The sequence below is a fragment of the Paramisgurnus dabryanus genome, chromosome 11 (assembly GCF_030506205.2).
Source record: "Paramisgurnus dabryanus chromosome 11, PD_genome_1.1, whole genome shotgun sequence".
Taxonomy (NCBI): Eukaryota; Metazoa; Chordata; class Actinopteri; order Cypriniformes; family Cobitidae; genus Paramisgurnus; species Paramisgurnus dabryanus.
Window position 1 is genome coordinate 10,917,656 of NC_133347.1, and position 23,811 is coordinate 10,941,466.

Here is a 23,811-nt window from a genome sequence, read left to right on the forward strand (position 1 = left end):
AGTGGATAAAAAATTATCAGTAAACATTGGAAAGTATTATAAGTAAGAGATAATGTAAAGGCAGCCGGTTGTTATCGCAGAAATAAGCCCCAACAGTGTAATTCACACCTTTCACCATAACAGAGCCAGTAGTAACCAGGCACTCAGCACAGCACTTGTAGGTCCCACTGTCCTGTGCTGTTAGCTTGTGTATCTGAAGCTGTAGCTGACAACCATTTTGCTTCATCTCATATTTCTTACTAGGCTTCAGCACTAGTGATCCTTTCTTCCACTGAACAGACGTTACAGGTTTAGAGAGCTCACATTGCAAGATAGCTATCTTACCCTCTTTCACTTCTTGATTTTGAAGCTCTTTAGAAAAGACCAAGGGTTGTTCTGGGAATGGAAAACAAAAATGTATTTACTTCTTCCTTAGCAAAAAAAAATATTTAATTGATTCTTATATCTATGAAAAAATCACTTTAAATTATTCACTTACCCTTTACAACAAGAGTAGCAGTTGTCACAAGGCTACCTGCACAACACTTATAAGAGCCACCATCTTGACTTTTTACATCACGTATCCGGAGTTGTAGTACGCATCCATCCTGTATCATCTCGTATTTGTTTCCTGTACTTAGCAGTGATGTTCCTTTCTTCCACTGAACAGCAACGCCAGATTTTGAGAGCTCACAGGACAGGATGACCGTCTCACCTTCTTCAGCTTCAAGATTTTGAAGGTTCTTGCAGAACATTAAAGGTTGCTCTGGACAGGGTGAATAAGTTTTACACACTTATTAAGTGCATTACATACTTGCATTTGATACTTAAGTTTCACCAAAACAAGCCCCTTACCTTTCACCTTAATCGAGCAAGTAGTGACCAAAGTTCCTGCACAACATTTGTAGGTCCCACTGTCCTGTGCTGTTAGCTCATATATATAAAGCTGTATTTCACACCCGTATTGCTTCATCTCATACTTCTTACCAGGCTTCAAAAGCACTGCTCCTTTCTTCCACTCCACCGAAGTTTCAGGTTTCGAGATCTCACAGCACAATATGGCTGTCTTACCCAACTCTGCTTCTTGGTTTTTGAGTTCCTTTGAGAAGAATAATGGTTCTTCTGAAGAAAACCCAATGGACAATAAAAAAATTCTTTATCAACCAGAAGAGGAAAAAATATTTTTTTTCATAAAATAAATAATTTGCTTACCCTTTACCAGAAGAGAAGCAGTTGTCACCTGTCTACCTGCAATGCACTTATAGGAGCCCGAATCTATACCTTTCAGGTCACGTATCTGAAGTTGTTGTATACATCCGTCCTGTTTCATCTCATACTTGTTTCCTGGACTGAGCAACTCTGTTCCTTTCCTCCACTGCACACTAACTCCAGGCTTTGAGAGCTCACAGTTAAATAAGGCCGTCTCACCTTCTTCTGCTTCAAGACTTTGAAGATTCTTACAGAAGTATAAAGGTTGCTCTGGAAATGAGGGAATACAAAATACACTGATTCTCATGTCAAATATCAAAAGGAGAAAATAAAACATTGATGTAGTTCGCTTACCTTTTACCACAAGAGAAGCAGTTGTCACCAAGCTACCCGCACAACATTTATAGGAGCCAGTATCTTCACTTTTCAGGTCACGTATGTGAAGTTGCAGTAGACAGCTATTTTGTGTCATCTCATATTTTTTTCCTGGTTTTAGCAGCACCGTTCCTTTCTTCCACTGCACCGCAACTCCAGGTTTTGAAAGCTCACAGGTCAGGGTGGCTGTTTCTCCTTCTTTTACCTCTCGACTTTGAAGCTCCTCTCTGAAGAAAATGGGTGGTTCTGGAGAAAGAACATATGAAGATTTGGTTCCAAAACGCGATAAACAGCATTTTAAAAAATCAGTATTCAGCCAGTATCGGTTTAGTATTAAATAGTGAATTCTTAATTTTATGCAAAATCCGATATTCTGTGTGTTATTCTGTCATCTTTTCTCCCCTTTTTTCCAAACCGCAACAAACGCCAGTCCTCCTTCTCTGCAGAATGCAATAAATCCGCTTAACCAATCACAGCGCACCATTTCACGCATTGTATACAAAACTAACGCGGAGCTCACAGTATCCTAGCTTTCCTCATCTACTTTGTACGTCGTGATCAACAAACAAACAAAAACAAAATAATACTTTTGATGGCATTGATAAACCTGTCTTGGTTTTCTGTGGTGGGGAAGAAACGTAAGCCATCAAAATCAAATAATTTACGTAAGAAGCACTCGGGCAAAGGAAAAATGCCGGCTGTTGCTTGTTCTCACACGACAAGCCGCTGTCATGCTAACACATTGACCCCAGGGGATCTTATGAAAAACGTTCCATTATTTTACTCATCAGTCAACGAAAAAATTTCAGCTGATCGCTGTCAAAAAAGAACAGCGACGACGTCCCAAGGAAGACAGCAGCAATGGCAGTGTTCTTAATATGACAAAGGGGCTGTTTACACTTGGTATTAAGATGTGTTTTCTTCAATCGGATCACAAGTGGACAAGAGAGACACATTACGTTTACACCTGGTATTTAAATCCGTCTCTTTTGTCCACTTTCGAATGCTTCTGTCCTGAATACTGTGAGGGGGTGGTCTGTGAGAAGGTGGGTGAGTCTCTCTGCTGTCATTCAAACCCGAGAGGGAGTAATTATGAGTTTATATGGACGCAAACTAATATTATGTTGGAGTCCACTGCTTGTTTAGCAAGTAAACATGCTGTACAGTGTTTTTTACGTGTATATGTTAGAGCTTTCTCTGAATTTTCAGCACAATTGATGAAATATGATCGCGCAACTTTCACACGCTTTCAAAACGAAACTACGGAGATCCTCCGCTTTAGTTTTATCAATGAAAGGCTAAAAATAGCGCTGTTCACCGTATGTTCACGCCAGAAGTAAAAAAAAAGACGTAAAACTTGTGCTTAATACCTCAGATTAGATAAAAGGGCGGAGAGAAGGCGGTCGCGTGTGGCTGTTCGAACACATTCAACCACATATGCGTTCCGCAACTCCAAAGCGATCCGATCGAAAGTAGTTTCGACTACCTCTGAATGTGGTTGAAAGTGGTCGAAAGTGGACGAGCTCAAAACGTTTTGAACACCGTTTACACCTGGCATTAACGTCGTCCACTTGTGATCCAATCGACGAAAACGCATGTTAATGCCAAGTGTAAACAGCCTCAAAGTAAGTGTTTTGATTAATGCCATTAATGTTTATTTTTTTAATCGGTGTATACCACTAGTCAACTAAATATAAATATAACATGGCAAATATGAATGCACATTTATATTTTGATTCTATAGATTTTACAGAATTTTTTTTAAAACTTGGATTGATTGCATTTTGCGGAAAAATAATCTGTTTTTATAATAAATCTTTGAAAATCAAATTATGGATTTGAATTTTAATGTTATTATAACCTAAAGATGCTATGTGAAAGTTTGTAACAGAAAATAGTGGTTTTCATCTTGTCACTTTCTTGGTATAGAAAACACATTTTTACCAAAACTAGTCAAAATTGATTTTTTGCGTTTTGGAACCAAACTCTCTATAATAATATGACACAAGCCTAATTTTCATGCTGGATAAATTCATCTGGTCTCCAACCTGGTTAAATCTACTAACTTGTTAATAAAATATAAATGTAGAGATGATGTTTCACTTTTAGAAAGGTACTTACCTTTCACCTCAAGAGAAGTGGTGGTCACCAAGCTACCAGCACAACATTTGTAGGAACCACTGTCCTGACTGTTCAATTCGTGTATCAGAAGCAAACATTTACAGCCATCTTGCTTCATCTCATATTTGCTTCCTGGCCTAAGCAACAGTGTTCCCTTTCTCCACTGAATTGCAACTTCAGTTTTGGAGAGCTCACAGCACAGGATGGCAGTCTCACCTTCTTCCACTTCTTGCCTTTGAAGCTCCTCCGAGAAATAAAGAGGTTGTTCTGGATAAAGCACATAAGTATGTTATTATTACTTTGTTTTGGTGTTACTTGAATATACACCTTAGTGTCAAGTGGAAAAATATCGAAACAGCACCTTTCACTGCCAGAGATGCTGAGGTCACGAGAGCACCAGCACAGCATGTGTAAACACCAGTGTCTTGACTTGTGAGTTCACGTATGTGAAGCTGCAGTTCACCACCATTCTGATTTATTTCATATTTTCTTCCAGACTTCAGCAGCACTGCTCCTTTCTTCCATTGTACACCAGATGCTGGTTTGGAAAGCTCACAGTAAAAGACAGCCGTTTCCCCCTCTTCTGCTTCTTGACATTCAAGCTTCTTGCAGAAGTACAGTGGTTGCTCTGCAAAACAATGTGGTACAAATAACCTGTTTCAGTAACACCTCTATACAATTTGGAGACAACTACATGCTATTATGGAAATCCACTTGTGTGCTATTATCTCATTTTGGCACTTACGTTTTCATGAACACTTTAAAAATGGAAAGTTTGAGTCCTTAAAGCTGATTGGTCTGATGCCAGCACAGTTATGATCTCTTTACCAAGCTATTACGGTTTCACTTTTTGTATTTTTTGTGTTATTGCTATAAACTAAGGGGTTGTGTACACCAAAACTTTTACGCCTGTGGCCAGCGCATGTTTTCAATTGTTTCCAATGGAAGCTCTGCGTTTTTCAAATAAGCCAGCAGCTAGCGGGTTTTTTTCCGCGCTGAAAACCGGCGCTGGGCGTTTTTTCGCGCTCGGCGCTGATCGTCAAGAGTTGAAAGAGATTCATCTTTGGTAGAAAAGCTCCGCTCATCAATGTCAGTTCTCACACGGCCGCCCAATCATAGTGGAGGAGGGGCGGGACATTACCACAGCAACCAACCGGCTCGCAGCTAAAGTATCACAGCTACCAAAGCGCTCAGCTGAAGAAAGGTGGCACTCAGCTGAAAAACAGCTGGCAATCGGTGTCCTCAAAGCGTTATCAGCCACGTTTAAAAGTTTTGGTGTGTCCAGCCCCTTAAACACTTATGTTCATAAAATGTATAATAATGTGTAAACAATTTCCTGAGAGCACCTTGTACACCCTTCAACCAGAAATATATCCAATAATATGTATGTAAGAATGACCTTTTAATTTCATGTATCCCACCTTTGACTACAATAGTTGCTGTGGTAAAGACGCTTCCAGAGCAGCACTTGTATGTGCCACTATCTTGACTTGTCAGGTCATGGATCTGGAGCTGGACTTTGCAGCCATCTTGTTTCATATCATATTTGTTTCCTGGTCTCAGTCTTATTGCCCCCTTCTTCCACTGCACCTCAAATCCAGGTTTAGAGAGCTCACAGCACAGGAAGGCCGTCTCACCTTCTTCTGCCTCTTGGTTATGGAGGTCCTCACAGAAGAAAAGAGGTTGCTCTGGAAAATGTAGAGTACATTTGTGACCGTACCTGTAAAACCAGGCTTAATCTCACACTCACTAAATTATGAGATTGGGAGCATCAAAGTTCGATTTCACTGTGATTTCAATCTTCGACATGGCTTTACTCAAGTCAATATTAAGGTTATATTTTCACAAAATGTCCTTTACATTATGATGATTTTATGTAGAAAACAGTTCTTACAAAAATGACTTTAGCTGGGTTTTTCCAGGCAAGGTCACACTTATGTTAAAGAGATTTATTTTCTCTAGTTTCATTTACCCACCCACGATTCTTTCTTCTATGGAATACAAAAGAAGATATTTTTATAAATGATGGTAAGCACGCAGTTGACGGTACCCATTGACTTCCATAGTACGAAAAACAAATGAAGAGTTTAGTTGCAAAACGAGATAACTCAGTTTTTAACATTTTTGTCAAAACATGTTTATTATTATGTTATCATGTTATTATTTTGTTTTATGGTGCTACTTAGCTGTATTTTTAAGTTATGAAGGTCTTAATAAAAACAAACCAACTGGAGTAAAATCGATATTAATTTGAATGCACAACCAAAAAACAAGTTCTCTCGTTTTGCAATGAAACTCTTCAAATATTATGGATGTCAATAAAAAGGAAGATATTTAGATAAATGATGGTAAGCACACAGTTGACCTTACCAATTGACTTCCATAGTAGGAAAAACAAATACTATGGAAGCCAATGGGTAGGCTACTGTCAACTGTGTGTTTACCATCGTTCATGAAAATAATATCTTCTTTATTCATCAACAGAAACTAACACAGATTAAAGGGGTCATATTATGATTTTTTTAAGATGTAAAATAAGTATTTTGTGTCACCAGTGCACCTACGTGAAGTTTTAGCTCAAAATACCCCTCAGATAATTTATTATAGCATGTTAAAATTGCCACTTTATAGGTCTGAGCAAAAATGGACCGTTTTTGGGTGTGTCATTTAAAATGCAAATGAGTTGAAGAAATGCAAACACTGATGGTGGTTTGTTGAAATTAAAACTCAATTCTTTCAATAATTTTTTCTCTCTCCATTTCTCTTTGCACTAAATGGCAGTGGTTGGATAGTGCAGATTAAGGGACGGTATTATTGTAATTGGACTTGCTACCTTTTTTCACAAAACAAGCAAAATCAGAACGACCTAATTTTTCACATGTTTGCAGACAAGTTACCAAAACAGTTACTTGGTCTTTCTTTTTCACATTTTCTAGGTTAAAATAAGTACTGAGGACCCAATTATAGCACGTACTCGACCCCTTTTAGAACAACATGAGGGTGAGTAAATGATCACAGAATTTTAATTTTTGGATGATATGCCTTTGAATTTTAAATCATACAGTAGTATAATATAGCACATTCCATAGTCTCTTATTTCCATAGAACATTCAATAGGTTTAGAATAAATGGGCCAATTCTAAGATGAACAATTATTTTTAAACAAAGTGGCCATGGTACAACAACGCATCACCAACCTTTAACTAAAACATTAGCCCGTGTTTCCAGGCTGCCAGCACAGCATCTGTAGATGCCACTGTCTTGACTTGTAAGGTCACAGATCTGAAGCTGTAGCTCATTGCCTTCTTGCATCATCTTATATTTCCTTCCACTCTTCAGCACCATTGCCCCCTTCTTCCACTGTACTGACACTCCAGGTTTAGAGAGCTCACAGCACAGAAAGGCCATTTCACCTTCCTCCGCTTCTTGATTTTGGAGCTCTTCATGGAAAAACAAGGGACGTTCTGTGGTAAAAAAAAAAAAAGAAGACTTAAGTATATATATAGTATACTGAAGTTCATCGGCTGCAATATACAGACAAACAATTATTATTGCATCATACCCTTTACAGTAATACTGGCCCTGGTCTCAATGCCATCAGCACAACACCGGTAGGCCCCACTGTCCTGACTTGTGAGATCATTGATCTGTAGCTGTAGCTCACATCCATCTTGCTTCATCTCATATTTGTTCCCAGGATGAAGCAGAACGGCTCCCTTCTTCCACTCAACCGCGACTCCAGGTTGAGACAACTCACACCTCAAGAACGCAATCTCCCCTTCTTCAGCTTCTTGGTTTTGGAGCTCCCCACGGAAAAATATAGGACGTTCTGAGATATTGCAAGCACAGATAATATTATGTTTCAAAAAATTACTGTACAAACGCAATTTTTTATAGATAAATTGATGTGAAACAGTATAAGTGTATAAGTGAAACAGGTCAACCACAACAAACTATATCACAGAAATGTTACTATCACCTTCTCTAAACCTATACTTGCAGAGTCATGGATATTTTAAAGAGTAGACATTGGTTATCAAGAAATTGTAAATGTAAAATTAATTTATACATTTAGAGAAAGTTTATAAATTTCACGCATTTAGTTACAAATTCTTACCTTTAACCGTTAGTGTAGCACTACTCTGCATGTCTCCTGTATCGCACATGTAAATCCCAGCATCCTCTTTTCTGACTTTGTGAATCAGAAGAAGATTGCGTTTCCCTTCTTTCAGAGGTTCATACTTCTCTCCAGGTAGCAGGGTCACATTATTTCGTTTCCAGGTTACAGGCGTACGGGAGTCAGAGGTCACACAGGTCAAAGTGGCAGAATCACCCACAAAAATAGTCATGTCTTTCAGTTTCTCCTCTATAAAAACTGTAAAGACAAAATGCACTTTATTGTATGCAGTTACACTAAATATAATCTCGGTTACGAAAGAAATTGCGCCTGTTTGCAGATCCTTGCGATGAGGATCTCCATGCTCACCTTTTGGTTTGCTGTTAACCCGCAGACGAGCAGATGTCTGTTCATTTCCCACCACAAAAGACACAACACCTGACTCCTCAGGTGTAGTCATAGTGAGCACCAGGTGGTGTTCTCGGCCAGAGATACTCATTTGATTCATCTCGTTCTCCTGCAGTACGGTGGAACCGAGCCACCAAATTCCATCAAGGACATTTTCATGTGATAATTCACATACAAATTGAGCGTTCTCGCCAGCAGTAACCGTCAAGTCACGTAGCCCTTTTACAATCCTCACACGTTCTGAGGATGAGAACATTAACATGATCAGGAGTTCTTGGAGAGCATTCGTTAAAAGCATTAGTTCACCCAAGAATTAAAATTTTGCTATTAATCTCTCATGCTCTCATGTTGTTCCACACCCGTAAGACCTTCATTCATCTTCGGACTCAAATTAAGATATTTTTGATGAAAAACGAAAGCTGTCTGATTCTTTATAGGCAGCAATGCACCTCACAACTTTCAAGGCCCAAAAAGGCAGTAAAGACATTGTTAAAATAGACATTTCACTTTCATTTATGAAGTGACAAGAATACATTTTGTGCTGATAAATTCAGCCTCTGATGCATATTCAACACCGGCATTGTGTGTCAGCCATGGACATATATATGAAGAGTTTGGTTCCAAAACGCGGTAAGCGGCATTTTAAAAAAAATTGTTACCACCAAAATCAGTATTGTATCAGGTCAGTATTAAAAAGTAAATTCTTAATTTTACGCAAGATAGGATATCCGCTGTGTTATTCTGTCATCTTTTCTCTCTTTTTTCCCAAAACGCGTTAAACGCCACTCCTCCTTCTCTGTAGAATGCAATAAATCCACTGAACAAATCACAGCGCACCATTCACTACAATCCAAACAAACAGTCCAAACAACAATGGCGGCGCATTGAATACACACAGAATCCTAGTATATATATATATATGCCTAATTCGACTGCTCCATAGATGTGAGTCATTAAAGGGGCATCTATGTATATATGTCTATGGCTGATGCACGGCGCATGCATGCGCTGCTTTCACAAAAACGCAGCGGAGACTGACTTTATGAGTACATAAAGTATTCTTGTCACTTGTCTATGGGGACTCAGACTGCTCCCAAATTTTACCAAAAATATGTAATTTGTGTTATGAAGATGAACGAGGGTCTCACGGGTGTGGAACGACTTGAGGATGACTTAATAATTACAAAATTTGCCGTCTAGGGTGAACTAACAATTTAAGCATCTAAAAAGCAATCTATAGTTTTAAAGTTCTAAAATTTGTTGTGCTTTATGTTCATGCATCTCATAAAGGTATTATGTAATGGAATAATTTCATCCATACAGATGCTTACCCATCACGTTAAGGTTTGCAGAGGTCTTTTTGCCTCTGACGCTGCATGTGTATACGCCAGCATCCTCTACTCTCAGTTTCCTGATTTCAAGCTCCTGAGTGGAACCTTTATGTTGTAGGGTGTATCGCCCACCCTGCACAATCTGCTTTGCATCTTTTCTCCAGGTCACTGGAGCATTTGAGTTAGACAGCAAACAACTAAACAGGACTGAATCCCCCTCTACTGCTTCCTGACTTTCAAGTTCTTTCTCAAAGAACACAGACGCGGCAGCTATGAGAAGTTTGGGGAAAATATAGTTTCAACAACAACAGCCCAACAATTAAAATATTGCATATGAATGTTAACATGCTGGTAGACATGAAATGAAACCATGAGGTTTTTCAAAAGGATCATGAGGGTTTCATACAGTGCTTATATAGTTCTGTATAATTGTAATGTAGTTAAGGTGTTGGGTATAGACACATATTTTCGTTTTTTGATGTAGTTAGCTAGAAAGCAAGGAAAACTATTCAAATCTAACTTGGCAGTAGACCGAATCAAGCTTAAAAACAGGACAAACCTACCCCTAACATTGACTTCAGCTGTGGTCTTCTGGTCTCCAATAATGCAGCTGTATTCCCCAACATCCATAGGAAGGATGTTCTTAATGTACAGCTCGGCAACCAATCCTTCCTGCTTGATCTGGAATTTACTTCCATTACTGACTTCCTCATCTCCTCTCCACCATGTAACCGGCACTCCAGCTTTGGACAGCTCACAATGCAGAACAACTAGACCTCCTTCTGGAGCCTCCTGGTTCTTAAGGTTCTGTCTGAATGTTACTGGCGTGGCTGAGGAGTAGCACAGTAGCACATTAGCTCAAGTGAACCGACAATACAAGCTCAAAGTACTGAAGACTTTCATCCATACCAAACACTTTGATTGTGGCTTTGGTCTTTTGTTCCCCACAAGTACAACTGTAGATTCCACTGTCTTCAGGCATTGCTTTTATGATGATCAGCTCCCTTGTAGTATCATATTCCCTGAATTGATATTTACAACCAGGTCTTAGAAGCTCTTCTCCTTTTCTCCATTCAACAGGATAGCCAGCTTTTGAGAGTTCACAGTGCAACACAAGCAGGTTTTCTTCTTCAAGTTCCTGATTTTTCAATTTTACTTTGAAGGTGATGGGTGGAACTGGGAGTGGCAACCAGAAACATTTGATTATATCACAACAAAACCATGCAGACCCTCACAGCACAGTGAAGCAGAAGCCAGGAGCACAGGAAGCAATGCAACTTCTACTGTAGCAGCAAGCCAAGAAAGACTACAATGCTGCCCGCTCCAGCAGTATGCCAAGCCAGCCTTTAAACATTTGCATGCCTTACCCTTAACAGTTAACTCAGAAGTTGACTCAGAATCCTTGGTTTTACATGAATAGTTCCCAGCGTCGCTAGCTTCTATGTTGTGTATGACAAGCTTGGTGAACCTCCCCTCTTGCTTCATTTCATACTTCTCATTGGGCTTGAGTATAACTCTCCCTTTTCTCCAGTCAACTTGAGCGCTGGGTTTAGAAAGCTCACAAGTAAACACTGCTTGCCCACCTTCTTTTGCTACTTCATTTTGGAGTTCTTGTTTAAATGTAACAGGCAGAGCTATGAAAATGATGAAAAATGTGTTCAAGTTAACCATGAGACTGGTCAAACCTATGACAAAAGGTTGACAGATACACTAATACTAGTAAGATCAACATTTTTTGGATTGCCTTATGCGGTAGTGCGTACCCTTGACTTTGACCTCTGCTGTTGTCTTTTCACTTCCAGTGGTGCAGCTGTATGAGTCAACATCTTCCAGGTTCACGTTCTTGATGAGTAACTCTGCAATCCTTCCCTCAGTCCTCATCTGGTACTTCTCTCCCGGGATCAGCTCCTTTTTTCCCCTCCACCACTTAGCCGTCGCACCGGGTTTGGAAAATTCACATCGCAGTGCAGCAGTGTTGCCCTCCACCACTTCCTGGTTTCTCAGGTTTTGTTTGAATGTTATTGGGAGAGCTAAGAAATTGTAAATATTTTTGGGTCACCCAAGCAAAATATTTGACCTAAAAATGTGGCAATCATTTAATTTCAGTTTCATACCATTGATTTTAACCAAGGCTTTGGAAGTCTGATGGGGGCATTCACAAGAGTAGACCCCACTATCTTCAGGTACTGGTTTTCTGATGACAAGCTCCACTTTAGTTGCCAATTGTCTTATCTGATACTTATCTCCAGACTTTAGAAGTTCCTCTCCCTTGAACCACTTCACATCAGCACTGGCCTTCGAGAGCTCACAACGCAACATGACGTTTGTTCCTTCCTCACCTTCTTGATTTTTAAGTTCTTGTTTAAATGTGATAGGAAGAGCTACACAAAGCAGTGGAAGGACAATGATGATCATTTCATTTTAACTAAGAACTGGGTACTTGGAAATTGCTTACGGAAACTTCAATCATACCATTAACTTTGATGGTGGCTTCTGTCTTTTGATCTCCACATATACAGCGATAAACTCCACTATCTTCTGGTAGTGCCTTCCTTATTAACAATTCCACCGTTGCTTCTTTGTGCCTTAGCTGGTATTTTTCCCCAGTCTTGAGCATTTCTTCTCCTTTCCACCATTCGACTCGAACACCAGGTTTGGAAAGTTCACAGTGCAAAGTGACACTGTTCCCTTCCTGAGCTTCTTGGTTCTTCAAAGTTACTTTGAAGGTCGCAGGGAGTCCTTCGGAAAGCCATGAAGAGATAAGCATGTATTTCTGCACTGACTAGTGTTTTTGGTAGAGTTTGGTAAAGGCTGATGGTTGTTTCTGCCATCACCAAAGATAAACTTTACTGAACTCAAAATGCTGAAGATACCAGTGGACAACTATCTGACTAAGCATATCAAAACCAACAGACCAGATCTCCATAACTAGCCCCTGCTGTAATGAATGATGAGTGTGGCAAAGTTAAATGCTTTCTAATTAGTTTGACCAAAAACATATCAAGGGTGTTCTGAAATCAAGACTGGCCTCATGTCAAATATGGATGGAGTGTAAATAAAGAGGATGAATTTAAACTAATGTCATGTAATGAAAATCCAACAGTGACCTTTGTGGGATATTGATTAACCTTGGGTTGTGTAATAACATGTCATCATGTTATTGAGGCTGAGGAGGAAGTGGACATTTCAAATGGAAATGGAAGAACTGGATAACACTAGAGAAACATCACATGGTCATGACAATGAAATGTACATGAAACACATGACATCTCAAAATTCACAACGAATTCTCCTGGTCTGCATCGGATCTTACCTTGAACCGTCAGTTCAGCTGTCGATTGTGAATCTTTGGTTTTGCAAGTATAATTTCCTGCATCATCCTCTGCAAGGTTATTAATCACCAGTTTCGTTATCCGTCCCTCAAGCTTCATCTGATATTTTCCTCCAGGTTTCAGAATCACTCTACCCTTCTTCCATTCAACTGGAGCACCAGGCTTTGAAAGCTCGCAGGCAAATGTTGCACTTTTACCCTCTGTAGACACCTGGTTTTGAAGCTCTCGTTTGAAAGTAATTGGAAGAGCTGAGGAACCATTGACAAAATGCTGCATCACCTTATAGTTCAAACAAATCATCTGATAAAGACAACCCGAAAATAGTCCCCTTGGTAACTTTCAATAGCAAGGGACTGTTTTCGGGCACTACATAAAATCTTGCTCCTGCTGCAGCAATGGTACGCCAGAAACTCCTTGATTGTAATGCCGGAATGAGACTACAGTTCCTTGCCATATCGGCCTAGAAAATCGCAACTTTTAATTGTACATCGGTCTTAGTACACAATGTAACTACAGAAGAGTCAAGTTTTAAATAGGAAAAATATTGAAACTCTTTGGTCATTTTTGAGCGCAATGCTAATGGTCTAACTAAATTCAATGAATTATGCTAAACTATGCTAAAAGTGGTTCTGCCAGACCCGAAAATTAAGTGTTTAACTCTAGGGGAGCTGGAAAATGAGCCTATTTTAAAAAAAATGTGGAGTGTCCCTTAAAAGAAAAGAGGTTTAACAAATTGTTGGTCTAACCTTTGATTTTCACTTCAGCTGTGGTCTTCTGGTCTCCAGTAACACAGCTGTATATCCCAGTATCTTCAGGTAAAACACTAGTTATTTCCAACTCAGCATTCTTTCCATCCAGCCTCATCTGGTACCGTGGCCCTGGAAGTAGTTGTTTTTCTCCTCTCCACCATTCCACAGGTACTCCAGCTTTGGAGAGCTCACATAGTAAAATCAAAGATTGCCCTTCTGAAGCTTCTTGGTTCTTGAGGTTTTGCTTAAAAGTTGCAGGAGCACCTGAACAACCACATTTTGAAACACTAAATGAACTGAATAAGGAATATATTTATTAAATTTTGGAATGCTATCAAAGATGTGCATCAACCTAAACAATCTCAACTGCATTATCCCTACCAACAATTTTGACTGTAGCTTTGGTCTTCTGGTCTCCGCAGATGCATATGTAGACTCCACTGTCTTCAGGTGTGGCCTCGCGGATGATAAGCTCAACAGATGCGTCCCTTTCTTTCATCTGATACTTTTCTCCAGGCTGGAGCAGTTCATCTCCATTCCACCATTGTACTGGGACGCCAGCTTTTGAAAGCTCACAATGCAACGTTATTGTCTTACCTTCATCAGCTACCAAGTTCTTTAGCTTCTCTTTGAAGGTGACAAGATGAGCTGAAAAACAGAACATTAAATGAAACAAAGAGTATTCCTTCTTTTTAATTTGCTAAACCAAATGAACAAAAACATTGGCTTTCAACCTAAGAAATACAAATAGCTTACCGCTAACAGTAATGTTGGCAGATGTCTGGGCATTTCCACAGGAACAGCTGTAGAGTCCACTATCTTCATGCGTCAAGTTAAAGATTTTGAGCTCTAACACAGAGCCCCTCTGTCTGATCTGGTATTTCTCCCCAGACTTGAGTAAGTTATTCCCTTTTCTCCACTCAACAGAGGTGTCCGGTTTTGATACCTCACAATGCAAAATAACACTGTTTCCCTCCTCAGCCACTTGATTTCTTAACTTCTGTTTGAATGTGATGGGTTGAGCTGCAGATATACAAAGCGTTAAATAAGCTCAATTTCTGCATATAGATCACTGAAAAACATTTAACAAAACAAAATTCCAAGATGTTTCCCAACAACTTCAAAAAACATCATGTTAAGACTTTTGATTTGCCTCGTATTGTGATGACAGCTTTGGTCCTCTGATCCTGACAAGCACAGCAGTAAGTTCCACTGTCCTCAGGCACAGGATTTCTGATTATCAGCTCCAGTATTGTAACAATTTGTCTCATTTGATATTTCTCCTCAGGCCAGAGAGTTTGCTCGTCTTTCAACCAGTACACTGGAATCCCAGGTTTAGAAAGCTCACAGCGTAACGTTACATTTTTACCCTCTTCTGTCTCTTGGTTAATGAGCTCTTTAATGAATGAAATAGGAACCGCTGGCAAAGAGAGGAACTATGTTAGTACGATAAAATTTTAGAGCATGTAATGCAAATGTCATGGGTTCAAATATCAGAAAATGCATGTACTGATAAAACATACAGGCAAGTGGATTTAGATAAGTATCAAAACATACAGTATGGTACTGAAGGTTCTAAGATTTTCTAGAAAGCTGATTATTATATGAATGCTACGGATGAAATACAGTATTATTACCATTGACTGTAACAGTAGCCATAGTTTTTTGGTCTCTGCAAATGCATGTGTAATTCCCAGAGTCTTCTGGCTTCACATTGTGCACTGTAAGCGAGATGCACGATTTCCTCTGTTTCATGTGATACTTCTCACTTGACTTCAGTGTCTCGGGTCCTTTGCGCCATACAAAATGGACACCGGGTATAGAGTATTCACACGTCAGTGTAACGCTCTCTCCCTCTTTGACCTCCTGATTCTGAAGTGATTTTGTAAACTCAGCTGGGATAGCTGATGTGAAACAAACATTAAACAAACATTTAAATAAATGAATTTCACAAAAGGACTACTTTTATTTTTATGTAATTTAAACTATGGCTAAATTACTTCTTAAAGCTGCTTAAAGGTCCCAATATGACAAATTCACTTTTGTTGCTTGAACATATTGTGTCGCCTGCGTGTGTACACAACCACCCTGTAATGATACAAATCTGCCCACTCCTTTTTTTGAAATCCCTGTAAAACCTCAACAGTCTCATGGGACAAACTATTGGTGTTTTTGAGTAAACTGACATCACATTGCGTAGGCCCCGCCCACATCTGTCCAAAGATCACAGTTAGGTCATCATTTTTATTTTAAATCTTCCTTACATAATTCATAACTGCACGTTAATTATGAAAAATGAAGTACGACAATTAGGTGATTCTCGCAAAATTAGACTTATGAGGTGTCATGAAACATTTTGATAAAAAAAAAGTAAATGCGAAGTACGAGTATCAAAATAAGAAGCATACCGTTACAAACATCTCTTCATGTACTATTTTGCACATGATTTTAAATGACATTATACAAACCAATTTTGTTGTTTTTTCAACATTTAAGAAGAACATTTTCATTACCGCAACGTGTCCATGACTGGATTTTGGTTCTTTGACGCAGAAAATGTAAAATAAAAAATCTAAAAAATTAAAAGGTTCAGTGCATCTTATACTATAAACATTTACAGTAAAGAAACGTGTGGTATTTGGTGATCATTGGTAAATGTAGAGACAATAATAAGGAATATAAATGTGTCCAAGACCAATTTTCTCATCCTCCGCAACAATTTCATTGTTTAAAGCTCGCAAGGAACTAACATTTTTTTTTTTTAAATGTTGGAAAGGACATAATTGACTGTGACACTCAAGATGGCTACCAGGTTAGCAGTTCTTATTTTTTCTCTTCAGATAAAAGTTGATTTTTTTTGTCAGAGTACATAGACAACTTTTTAGTTCTCATAACCGAAACATGAGTTTGTAAATGCATATATTTAATGTAATATCATGTTGCGGTAATTATATTTTTTTATAATGATAATCTAAAAAATGTAAATAATTCTATAGAAATATTTTTAAAATCCTCTAAAAATAATGGTTATAGTAAGTTCAGACCTTAATCTTATCTGTGCAAAAAAAAAGGCTTTTTAAAAATTCTGATACTGGATTTCATGAGAATCACCCAATTGTCTTGTAAAAAACTGTGTATTTATGTGTAATGTTTTTGTGTAATGTTTGCGGTATAGATGGCGGTACATTCACATGCTTGACGGAAGGCTTGTTTGAAACGTGGCCAACAGCCAATCACAGGGGCTGCAACAAATGCTCCGGTCTTGCATAAACATCATTGGCCAGCTCGCACTAGGTTATTTGCATAAGGTTTTTACATAAATCTAACGCATTGGCGCTTGAAAAGTTGAGAAATTTTAACTTCTGCCGTGAGCAACAGTAGTGACGCGATGTTGACGGATCCACAATTCAGTTTTGCAATGCATGACGTCACTATTAAAAGTAAATGAGAAGCGTTAACGTTTTCGCCCTGTGTGAATGTACCGTAACAGTAAACGGGGAGGGAAGCAGTAGCAGTAGCTCATTATCACTTAAAGAGACACAAGTCCTGCACACCTAAAAAAGGGCCTTTTCAACATGGTATAATAAATGATATACAGTATAGGGTATTTGGACCTAAAATGTCACAGGCACATTCTAGGGACACCTGAGACTAATATTACATCTTGAAAAACGTGACCTTTAATACAGTTACTGTACCTTTAACAGTTACGGTGGCTTTAGTGCTGACCGATCTCACGTCACACTCATACACCCCCGCATCACTGTCCGTCACATCGTGAATAGTCAACCTGGCCTCATTTCCAGAACGAGTCACAACATACTTTGATGAATGCCAGATTAAACAGTTATCCTTATACCATACAATGTGACACGGCTTTGAGGTCTTGCATAACAGCATCACACTTCCTCCTTCTATTGCTTCCGTGTCTTCCAGTGCTTTAGTTATAGTGGGGCGTCTCTCTGCAATTTAAACATTTTGTAGTTTTTGTCAAGTTTATCGCCACATGCGTCTTTTAAATGTCAATGATAGTTACCTCTAACTAACAGTGATGCATATGATCTTTTGTCCCCAGCCTCAAATGAAATGGTGCCGGTGTCTTTACGCGCGAGCTGCTTGAAGGTAAGAGTGTGGTAGCCACTGTGCATCATCGTGATCTCGTTGAGATCATTAGTGTACAGCAAGGTCTCATCCAGGTACCATTTGACATCAGTGTAGTCGCTAGGGCAGATACGACATTTGAAGACAATGGTATCTCCTTCTAGACACTCTTTATCTTCTAGTTCATCCAGAATGATTACTTTTTGCCCTAAGGACCAGATACATATGGAAGATAAATTAAAGGCTTTCAAAAATTGTAGTGATGCCACAAAGTAAACTTTTGGTTCACAGAATGTTGTTCAATATATACAAAGTGCATTCCTATTACAGTACATAAATATATCTTGCATTATTTTAGATATCTTAGAATCTGAGTCTACCATGAACTGTCAGTAAAGCTCTGCTCTGCATTGTCCCAACATCACAGGTATAGACAGCGCTGTCATTCTTCTCCAGATTAAAGATGGTGAGAGAGAGAATAACATCTTTCTTTTTCATCATGTACTTCTGTCCAGAGCTTAACACCAACAGGCCTTTAAACCAGGTCACGGTTGTGGCAGGCTTCCTGGTTTCACACTCCATGGTCACCATGCCCTTTTCCTCTGCACGTAAATCCTTCAGTTCCTTCACAAATGCATGTTGTAAGGCTAAATGTTGAAAGAGAAAATAATTGAAAACCTTGAGAAACATTATAACAACATTCAGTGTCTAATCTGTTGCATGGCATAAGCAACACTGGTCATAGGTTAGAATTGCCAGGAAATACATGTACTGATAAAATGTATATTTTGAAGTCACTTAAATAAACAAAGATGAATAATAAAGTATCTACCTCTGACATCTAACCTCGCCCTTGTAGCGATTCCATCAGCCTCACAGCAATACTCTCCTGAGTCCATTATGACTGCATTATGGATGATCAGCTTCACCAGATAATGCTTCTGGGTAATTTCGTATTTTGGGCTAGCTCTAATCAAGCGCCCATTTTTCAACCATTTAACTGTTGCATCCGGTTTGGTGATCTCACAGCTGAGCTCTGCATCCTCACCAGGCGTTGCTTTAACATTCAACATATCTCTAAAGACTCTTACAGGCTTCTCTGAGAACAGGTCAGACACAGAGACATGTCAGACACGCAATTCAATGTAACCGACTTTAGTAATATTTAATCAAAAAAGAGGGTTTCACCTTTGACAAACAGCATAGTCCTGCAACTGAGATCTTTGATGGTAAAGACCACCTCCCCAGCATCAGATATCATCACCTCCAGTATGTTCATTGTATATTTACGCCCCTTGTTGGAAACTATGATTCGCCCATTAGTTACAATCGGTTGGCCATTCATGAGCCACATTGCTTCATCAATGATATCATGGGACAAGACACAATGAAAACTGCAGTCTTCCCCTTCCAGCACAGTTGTCGTCCGTATGCGATTGACAATGGTAATATGCAGGTCTGGAAACAATTACTCAGGTTAAATAAAGTTAGATGACTTTCTTTTTAGTATTTTTGTCTTGTTTTAAGTACAAATTTCTAAAAACGTCTTAAACACTGCAACAATGAATTTCTAACTTAATTTTTTTGTCTTGTTATCAGTGGAAATATCAAACAATTCTTAAATCAAGATGAATTTTCTTGATGAGCAAAATGGCCTAAGAAAATAAGTCTAGTTTTTTAGATAAAAAATATACAATTTAAGTGAATTTGAATTAAAAAGAAGCAAAAATATCTGCCAATTTGTCTAAAAACTAGACTTATTTTCTTCGGTCATTTTGCTTGTCAAGAAAATACATCTTAATTTAAGAATTGTTCGATATTTCTACTTGAAAACAAGAGAAAAATACTAAGTAAGAAAGTCTTTTTTTTTTGCAGCGAATTAAGATGCATTTTTTTGCCAATGGGGTGAGAAATTTTTGCCTTAATTGTTTAAAAAAAAGGAAACCTTATTTTAAGATTTTTTTCTCACCCCATTGGTAGATAGTTTTGCTTGTTTTAAGCACACATTCACTTAAATTGTATATTTTTGTCTAAAAACTGGACTTATTTTCTTTGCCATTTTGCTCATCAAGAAAAAATCTTAATTTAAGAATTTTTTTTATATTTCTACTTGAAAACAAGACAAAAATACTAAGGAAGTAAGTCATTTTTTGCTGTGAATGAAGATGCATTTTTTTATAGGCAAAATTGGGCAAAAAACATACAATTTAAGTGAATTTGTGCTTAAAACAAGCTAAAAAAAATCTGACAATGGGATAAGAACATTTTTTTTTTACTTTTTTCTTAACGACTTAATTCAAGAAAAAAAAAAAAAAAAAATCTCTTATCCTATTGACAGATTTTTTGCTTGTTTTAAGCACAAATTCAATTAAATTGTATATTTTTTGTCTAAAAACAAGACTAATTTTCTATTTTTTTTAAAATTTGTACTAAAAACAAGACAAAAATACTAAGTAAGAAAGTCATTTTTGCAGTGCATTGAATGCATTTTTGGCAATTTTTTTAAAAGGATAGTTAAAATATCTGTCATCATTTATTGGTTATTGTAAGTTGATACAATTAAAGTCAAAGGAGAATGAAGCTATGCATCATTAACATTGTGTGTTCCTTGGAAGAAAGTCATTGCTTAAACAACATGAGGATAAATGATAACACAATTTTAATTCATGGGTGAAAAATATCTTAAACTAGAAATAGTTATTTGTGATAATGCAAAGAATCTAAAACCTACCACGAACTCTGACTTTAGCTTTGGTTTGACTGGAGCCGATATCACAGGTGTACTCTCCTCCGTCATCCTTTCTAAGCTTGCGAACAATAAGAGTCAATGACTTGCCCACATGGAGAATCTCATACTTCTCACTGGCATTTACAACTTCACCATCTTTTCTCCATACAGGGGTAACAGATTGCTTCGAAACTTCACAATGCAGATGAACTTCACCACGTTCCTCACCTGCTGCATCCTCCAGTGACCTGAGGAACACTGCAGGTCTTTCTAAAAGACACAAAGATGTGTGTTATATACTGTACAGCTTACGCAGCCCTTGCAGATTCTTTAAAGGGATAATTCACCCAAAAATAAAAATTCTGTCATCATTAACTCACTCTCATGTTGTTACAAACCTGTATTAATTTCTTTGTTTTGACAAACAAACATATTTTGAGGAATATTTGTAACAAAAAGCCCCATTGTCTTCCATAGTATTCTGTTTTCCTACTATGGATGTTAATGTGGCTTCTGATCGGTTTGGTTACAAACATTCCTTAAAATATCTTTCTTTGCATTCATCAGAACAAAGAAATGTATACAGGTGAGTAACAACATGAGGGTAAGCAAATGATAACAGAATTTTCATTTTTGGGCGAACTATCACTTTAAAATGTCTGGCATTTAAATAAACAGGAAATCACATGCATACATTTAAAAAAAAATATCTATAGCTTTAAGTGTGCAATAGTTGGACCCATGTAAATCCTGTTCATGCAAAGTAAAACCTCACCTTTCACCCTGAGGAACGCAGATTCACTGACATCAAAGGCTTTGAATGTTACACGGCTCTCCTGAGGGGCGAGTCGTTTTAGAATCAGACTGTAAACCTTTCCAGAATTCTGGATTTTGTTGATGTAATTGGTGTGTAGCACTCTATCATTGAGAAGCCATTGGACACACGGAGACTCCTGATTTAATTCACAGCTGAACACTGCAGTTCCATCCTCCTCAACTTCTGCTTGTTCCAGGTGTCTTATGATCTTCAACCTTTTGACTACAGAAAAGAAAAATTATTTGTACTGAACATCCCTTTCTTCTAATTAAAGATTCTTTGTGAAAATCTACATTCACTATCTGCTGCCAGAATAAAACTATCCAACATTTTTTGAGGTTCCAGAGAAACCACATTGACCAAAAACCTCTGAAGAACCTCTAGCTAACCTTTCAGTTTTCTCAGAAACTCAAAATTTTACACTTCTACTAAAACTGAAAGACTAGAAATTGATTACAGAAAGGAAATGAACCGTACCTTCGACACTGACTCTTCCTCTTGTCTCTGAACCACCAGCCAGACAACGATACTGTCCTGAGTCAGCTGCCTTCACACCCAGGATGGTCATCCCAACTCTGTTTTTCTCCCGCTTCATGGTGTACTTTTTTGAAGCAAACAAAGGGGTTCTTCCCTTGAACCAGCGTACGACTCTGGGCGATGGACAAAATTCACAGCTCAAAGTAACTTGTCCATTCTCTTTCACTTCCACATCTGAAATGGGTTTTGTGACAACCAAGGGGCGCTCTGTTAAGAAGGTATAAACGAGAGTTAAAGTAAGATATACTGTACTATTCGCAAGCCAATGTAACAAAAAATCATGCACATATTTCATTACCTGTAACTGTGAGCTGAGCTTCTGACTTGCTCTTTCCTGAGATGAACTGCACAATGCCACACATACCACTGTCGGTTTTGGTGAAAGTAAGTTTGTTTGAGGTTCCTTCCCTCTCAATTTTGATATCTGGACAGGGACTAAGTAGCCTTCCATTCAGGGTCCATTTAGGTGACCTCACTAATTTAATACTGGTTTCCACTTTAAAACGGGCTTCTTTAGGTTCCATGACCTCCACAGAACTAAGTCCTTTCAAAATGCTGATAGCCGGCTCTGTAGGTAGAGACAAAATATTCAGAAAGCTATTCCTAATATCCTAATACTGTAGAAAGGCTTAATGTTGTTGTAGGATATGTATCTAAATAAATGATAGGGTGCATCTTCTTTTCACTTGTAGAAATTTCTTAAAGTCTGCCTCCCAAAAAAAACAATTTTTGTGAAATAATATTTGGTGGGTAAACGAAAAGTTTCATTATTATGGTAGTAGCCTATACATTTAAAACATGAAAATGTATGTGTCTCACCTTCTACAAACAGTTGGCACGAGGTGCTCTCATCAGCAGCATCACAGACAAATGTGTCTTCATCTGAGGATCCCACATCCTCTATGATGAGCTGTCTGTACAGACCTTCATTGACAGTTTGGTACTTTTTGTTCTGCACGATTTCCAGATTTCGTTTGTACCATTTAACAACAGCACTGACACGTGACACCTGACACTCCAGTAAGGCACGGTGTTTGTACATGGCGATCTTCACCCTCAAAGGCTTGACGAACTGAACTGGAAGCTCTGTAATGATCGTCCGTGTTAAGTTTAAACACAGTTAAACCAATTGAATAAAAACGTCGAGGTTAGACAGTGTGAACTGTACCTTTTACTCGTAGGGTCGCTGTTGAGGAGACTCTTTCGGCTGTGAATGTGATCTCGCCTGCATCTTCAGGCTTTACGGATTTATAGGTTAGACTGTGCATTTTACCTGTGTTTATAAAATGAACAAAATCGTTAAAAAGTAAAAACTGCAAAAAAAACGTAACCTTTCATAAAGTAAACGTTTTTCGTCACTTCACGATGTGGTGTGTTTTCGTCAACTTCGTCTGGACGTAATTCGACTGCATGCGACGCTGCGCACAACGATTAGCGTATGACATCGATTACCGCGAGAGAGTTCTTTCTCGCGGTACTGTGATGTCATACGCCGGTCAATCTGCGCATCGCCGCGAATGAGTTTGTTGGATGTGGGCAAATTGGGATGACTTCATCTAACCTTTTCAATCTCAAAAAATAAAATTTTAACTTGTCACGTGATAACATCAAATGAAGTGCTATAAAAACTTAGTTAGCAAGTTAGTAGCTAATATGTATTTAATCCTTAAGATGCTATTTAAATAACAAAGTAGGCTACACAATGTTCAATTAAACTTTATGATGCAATTTCCATAAAATTATGCTAGGCATGTAAATATTGTATACACTAAAACAACATCAATATCAGTGGTGGCTCGTGACTGCTCATCCGAGGGACGCAAATTTAAAATATGTTTGGAGTGTCATGTGTGTTACTTGTGTTTTCATAATATGTGTTTGTTGTGTCATGTGAACCATGTGCATCACGTGTTTTGTCAAAATAAGTGCCTGCTGCACATGAGTCAAAACCATTTATGATCAAAGAGACGCTCATGTTTACAAAATAAACGCAAGACACTCCCTTAA

At 38.3% G+C, this 23,811-nt stretch overlaps 1 protein-coding gene across 1 annotated transcript in view; it reads right to left on the reverse strand.

The window, feature by feature from the left end:
• Positions 1-23,811, reverse strand: part of obscna (obscurin, cytoskeletal calmodulin and titin-interacting RhoGEF a) — a 52,099-nt gene that overhangs the window by 26,453 nt on the left and 1,835 nt on the right. The window contains exons 5-40 of the mRNA XM_065246712.2: positions 22,973-23,077; positions 22,624-22,890; positions 22,103-22,372; positions 21,745-22,011; positions 21,226-21,489; positions 20,454-20,720; positions 18,911-19,180; positions 18,555-18,821; positions 18,103-18,369; positions 17,658-17,930; positions 17,320-17,583; positions 15,259-15,525; positions 14,775-15,041; positions 14,378-14,644; positions 14,003-14,269; positions 13,619-13,885; positions 12,854-13,120; positions 12,013-12,279; positions 11,655-11,921; positions 11,304-11,570; positions 10,908-11,174; positions 10,450-10,716; positions 10,104-10,370; positions 9,541-9,810; positions 8,171-8,449; positions 7,802-8,059; positions 7,247-7,513; positions 6,882-7,148; positions 5,106-5,372; positions 4,046-4,312; positions 3,685-3,951; positions 1,543-1,809; positions 1,192-1,458; positions 835-1,101; positions 479-745; positions 109-375 (exon numbers count right to left, since the gene is read on the reverse strand). Of these exons, the coding sequence (XP_065102784.2) occupies positions 109-375; positions 479-745; positions 835-1,101; positions 1,192-1,458; positions 1,543-1,809; positions 3,685-3,951; positions 4,046-4,312; positions 5,106-5,372; positions 6,882-7,148; positions 7,247-7,513; positions 7,802-8,059; positions 8,171-8,449; positions 9,541-9,810; positions 10,104-10,370; positions 10,450-10,716; positions 10,908-11,174; positions 11,304-11,570; positions 11,655-11,921; positions 12,013-12,279; positions 12,854-13,120; positions 13,619-13,885; positions 14,003-14,269; positions 14,378-14,644; positions 14,775-15,041; positions 15,259-15,525; positions 17,320-17,583; positions 17,658-17,930; positions 18,103-18,369; positions 18,555-18,821; positions 18,911-19,180; positions 20,454-20,720; positions 21,226-21,489; positions 21,745-22,011; positions 22,103-22,372; positions 22,624-22,890; positions 22,973-23,077 (9,462 nt within the window). The remainder of the gene's footprint in view (positions 1-108; positions 376-478; positions 746-834; positions 1,102-1,191; positions 1,459-1,542; positions 1,810-3,684; positions 3,952-4,045; positions 4,313-5,105; positions 5,373-6,881; positions 7,149-7,246; positions 7,514-7,801; positions 8,060-8,170; positions 8,450-9,540; positions 9,811-10,103; positions 10,371-10,449; positions 10,717-10,907; positions 11,175-11,303; positions 11,571-11,654; positions 11,922-12,012; positions 12,280-12,853; positions 13,121-13,618; positions 13,886-14,002; positions 14,270-14,377; positions 14,645-14,774; positions 15,042-15,258; positions 15,526-17,319; positions 17,584-17,657; positions 17,931-18,102; positions 18,370-18,554; positions 18,822-18,910; positions 19,181-20,453; positions 20,721-21,225; positions 21,490-21,744; positions 22,012-22,102; positions 22,373-22,623; positions 22,891-22,972; positions 23,078-23,811) is intronic.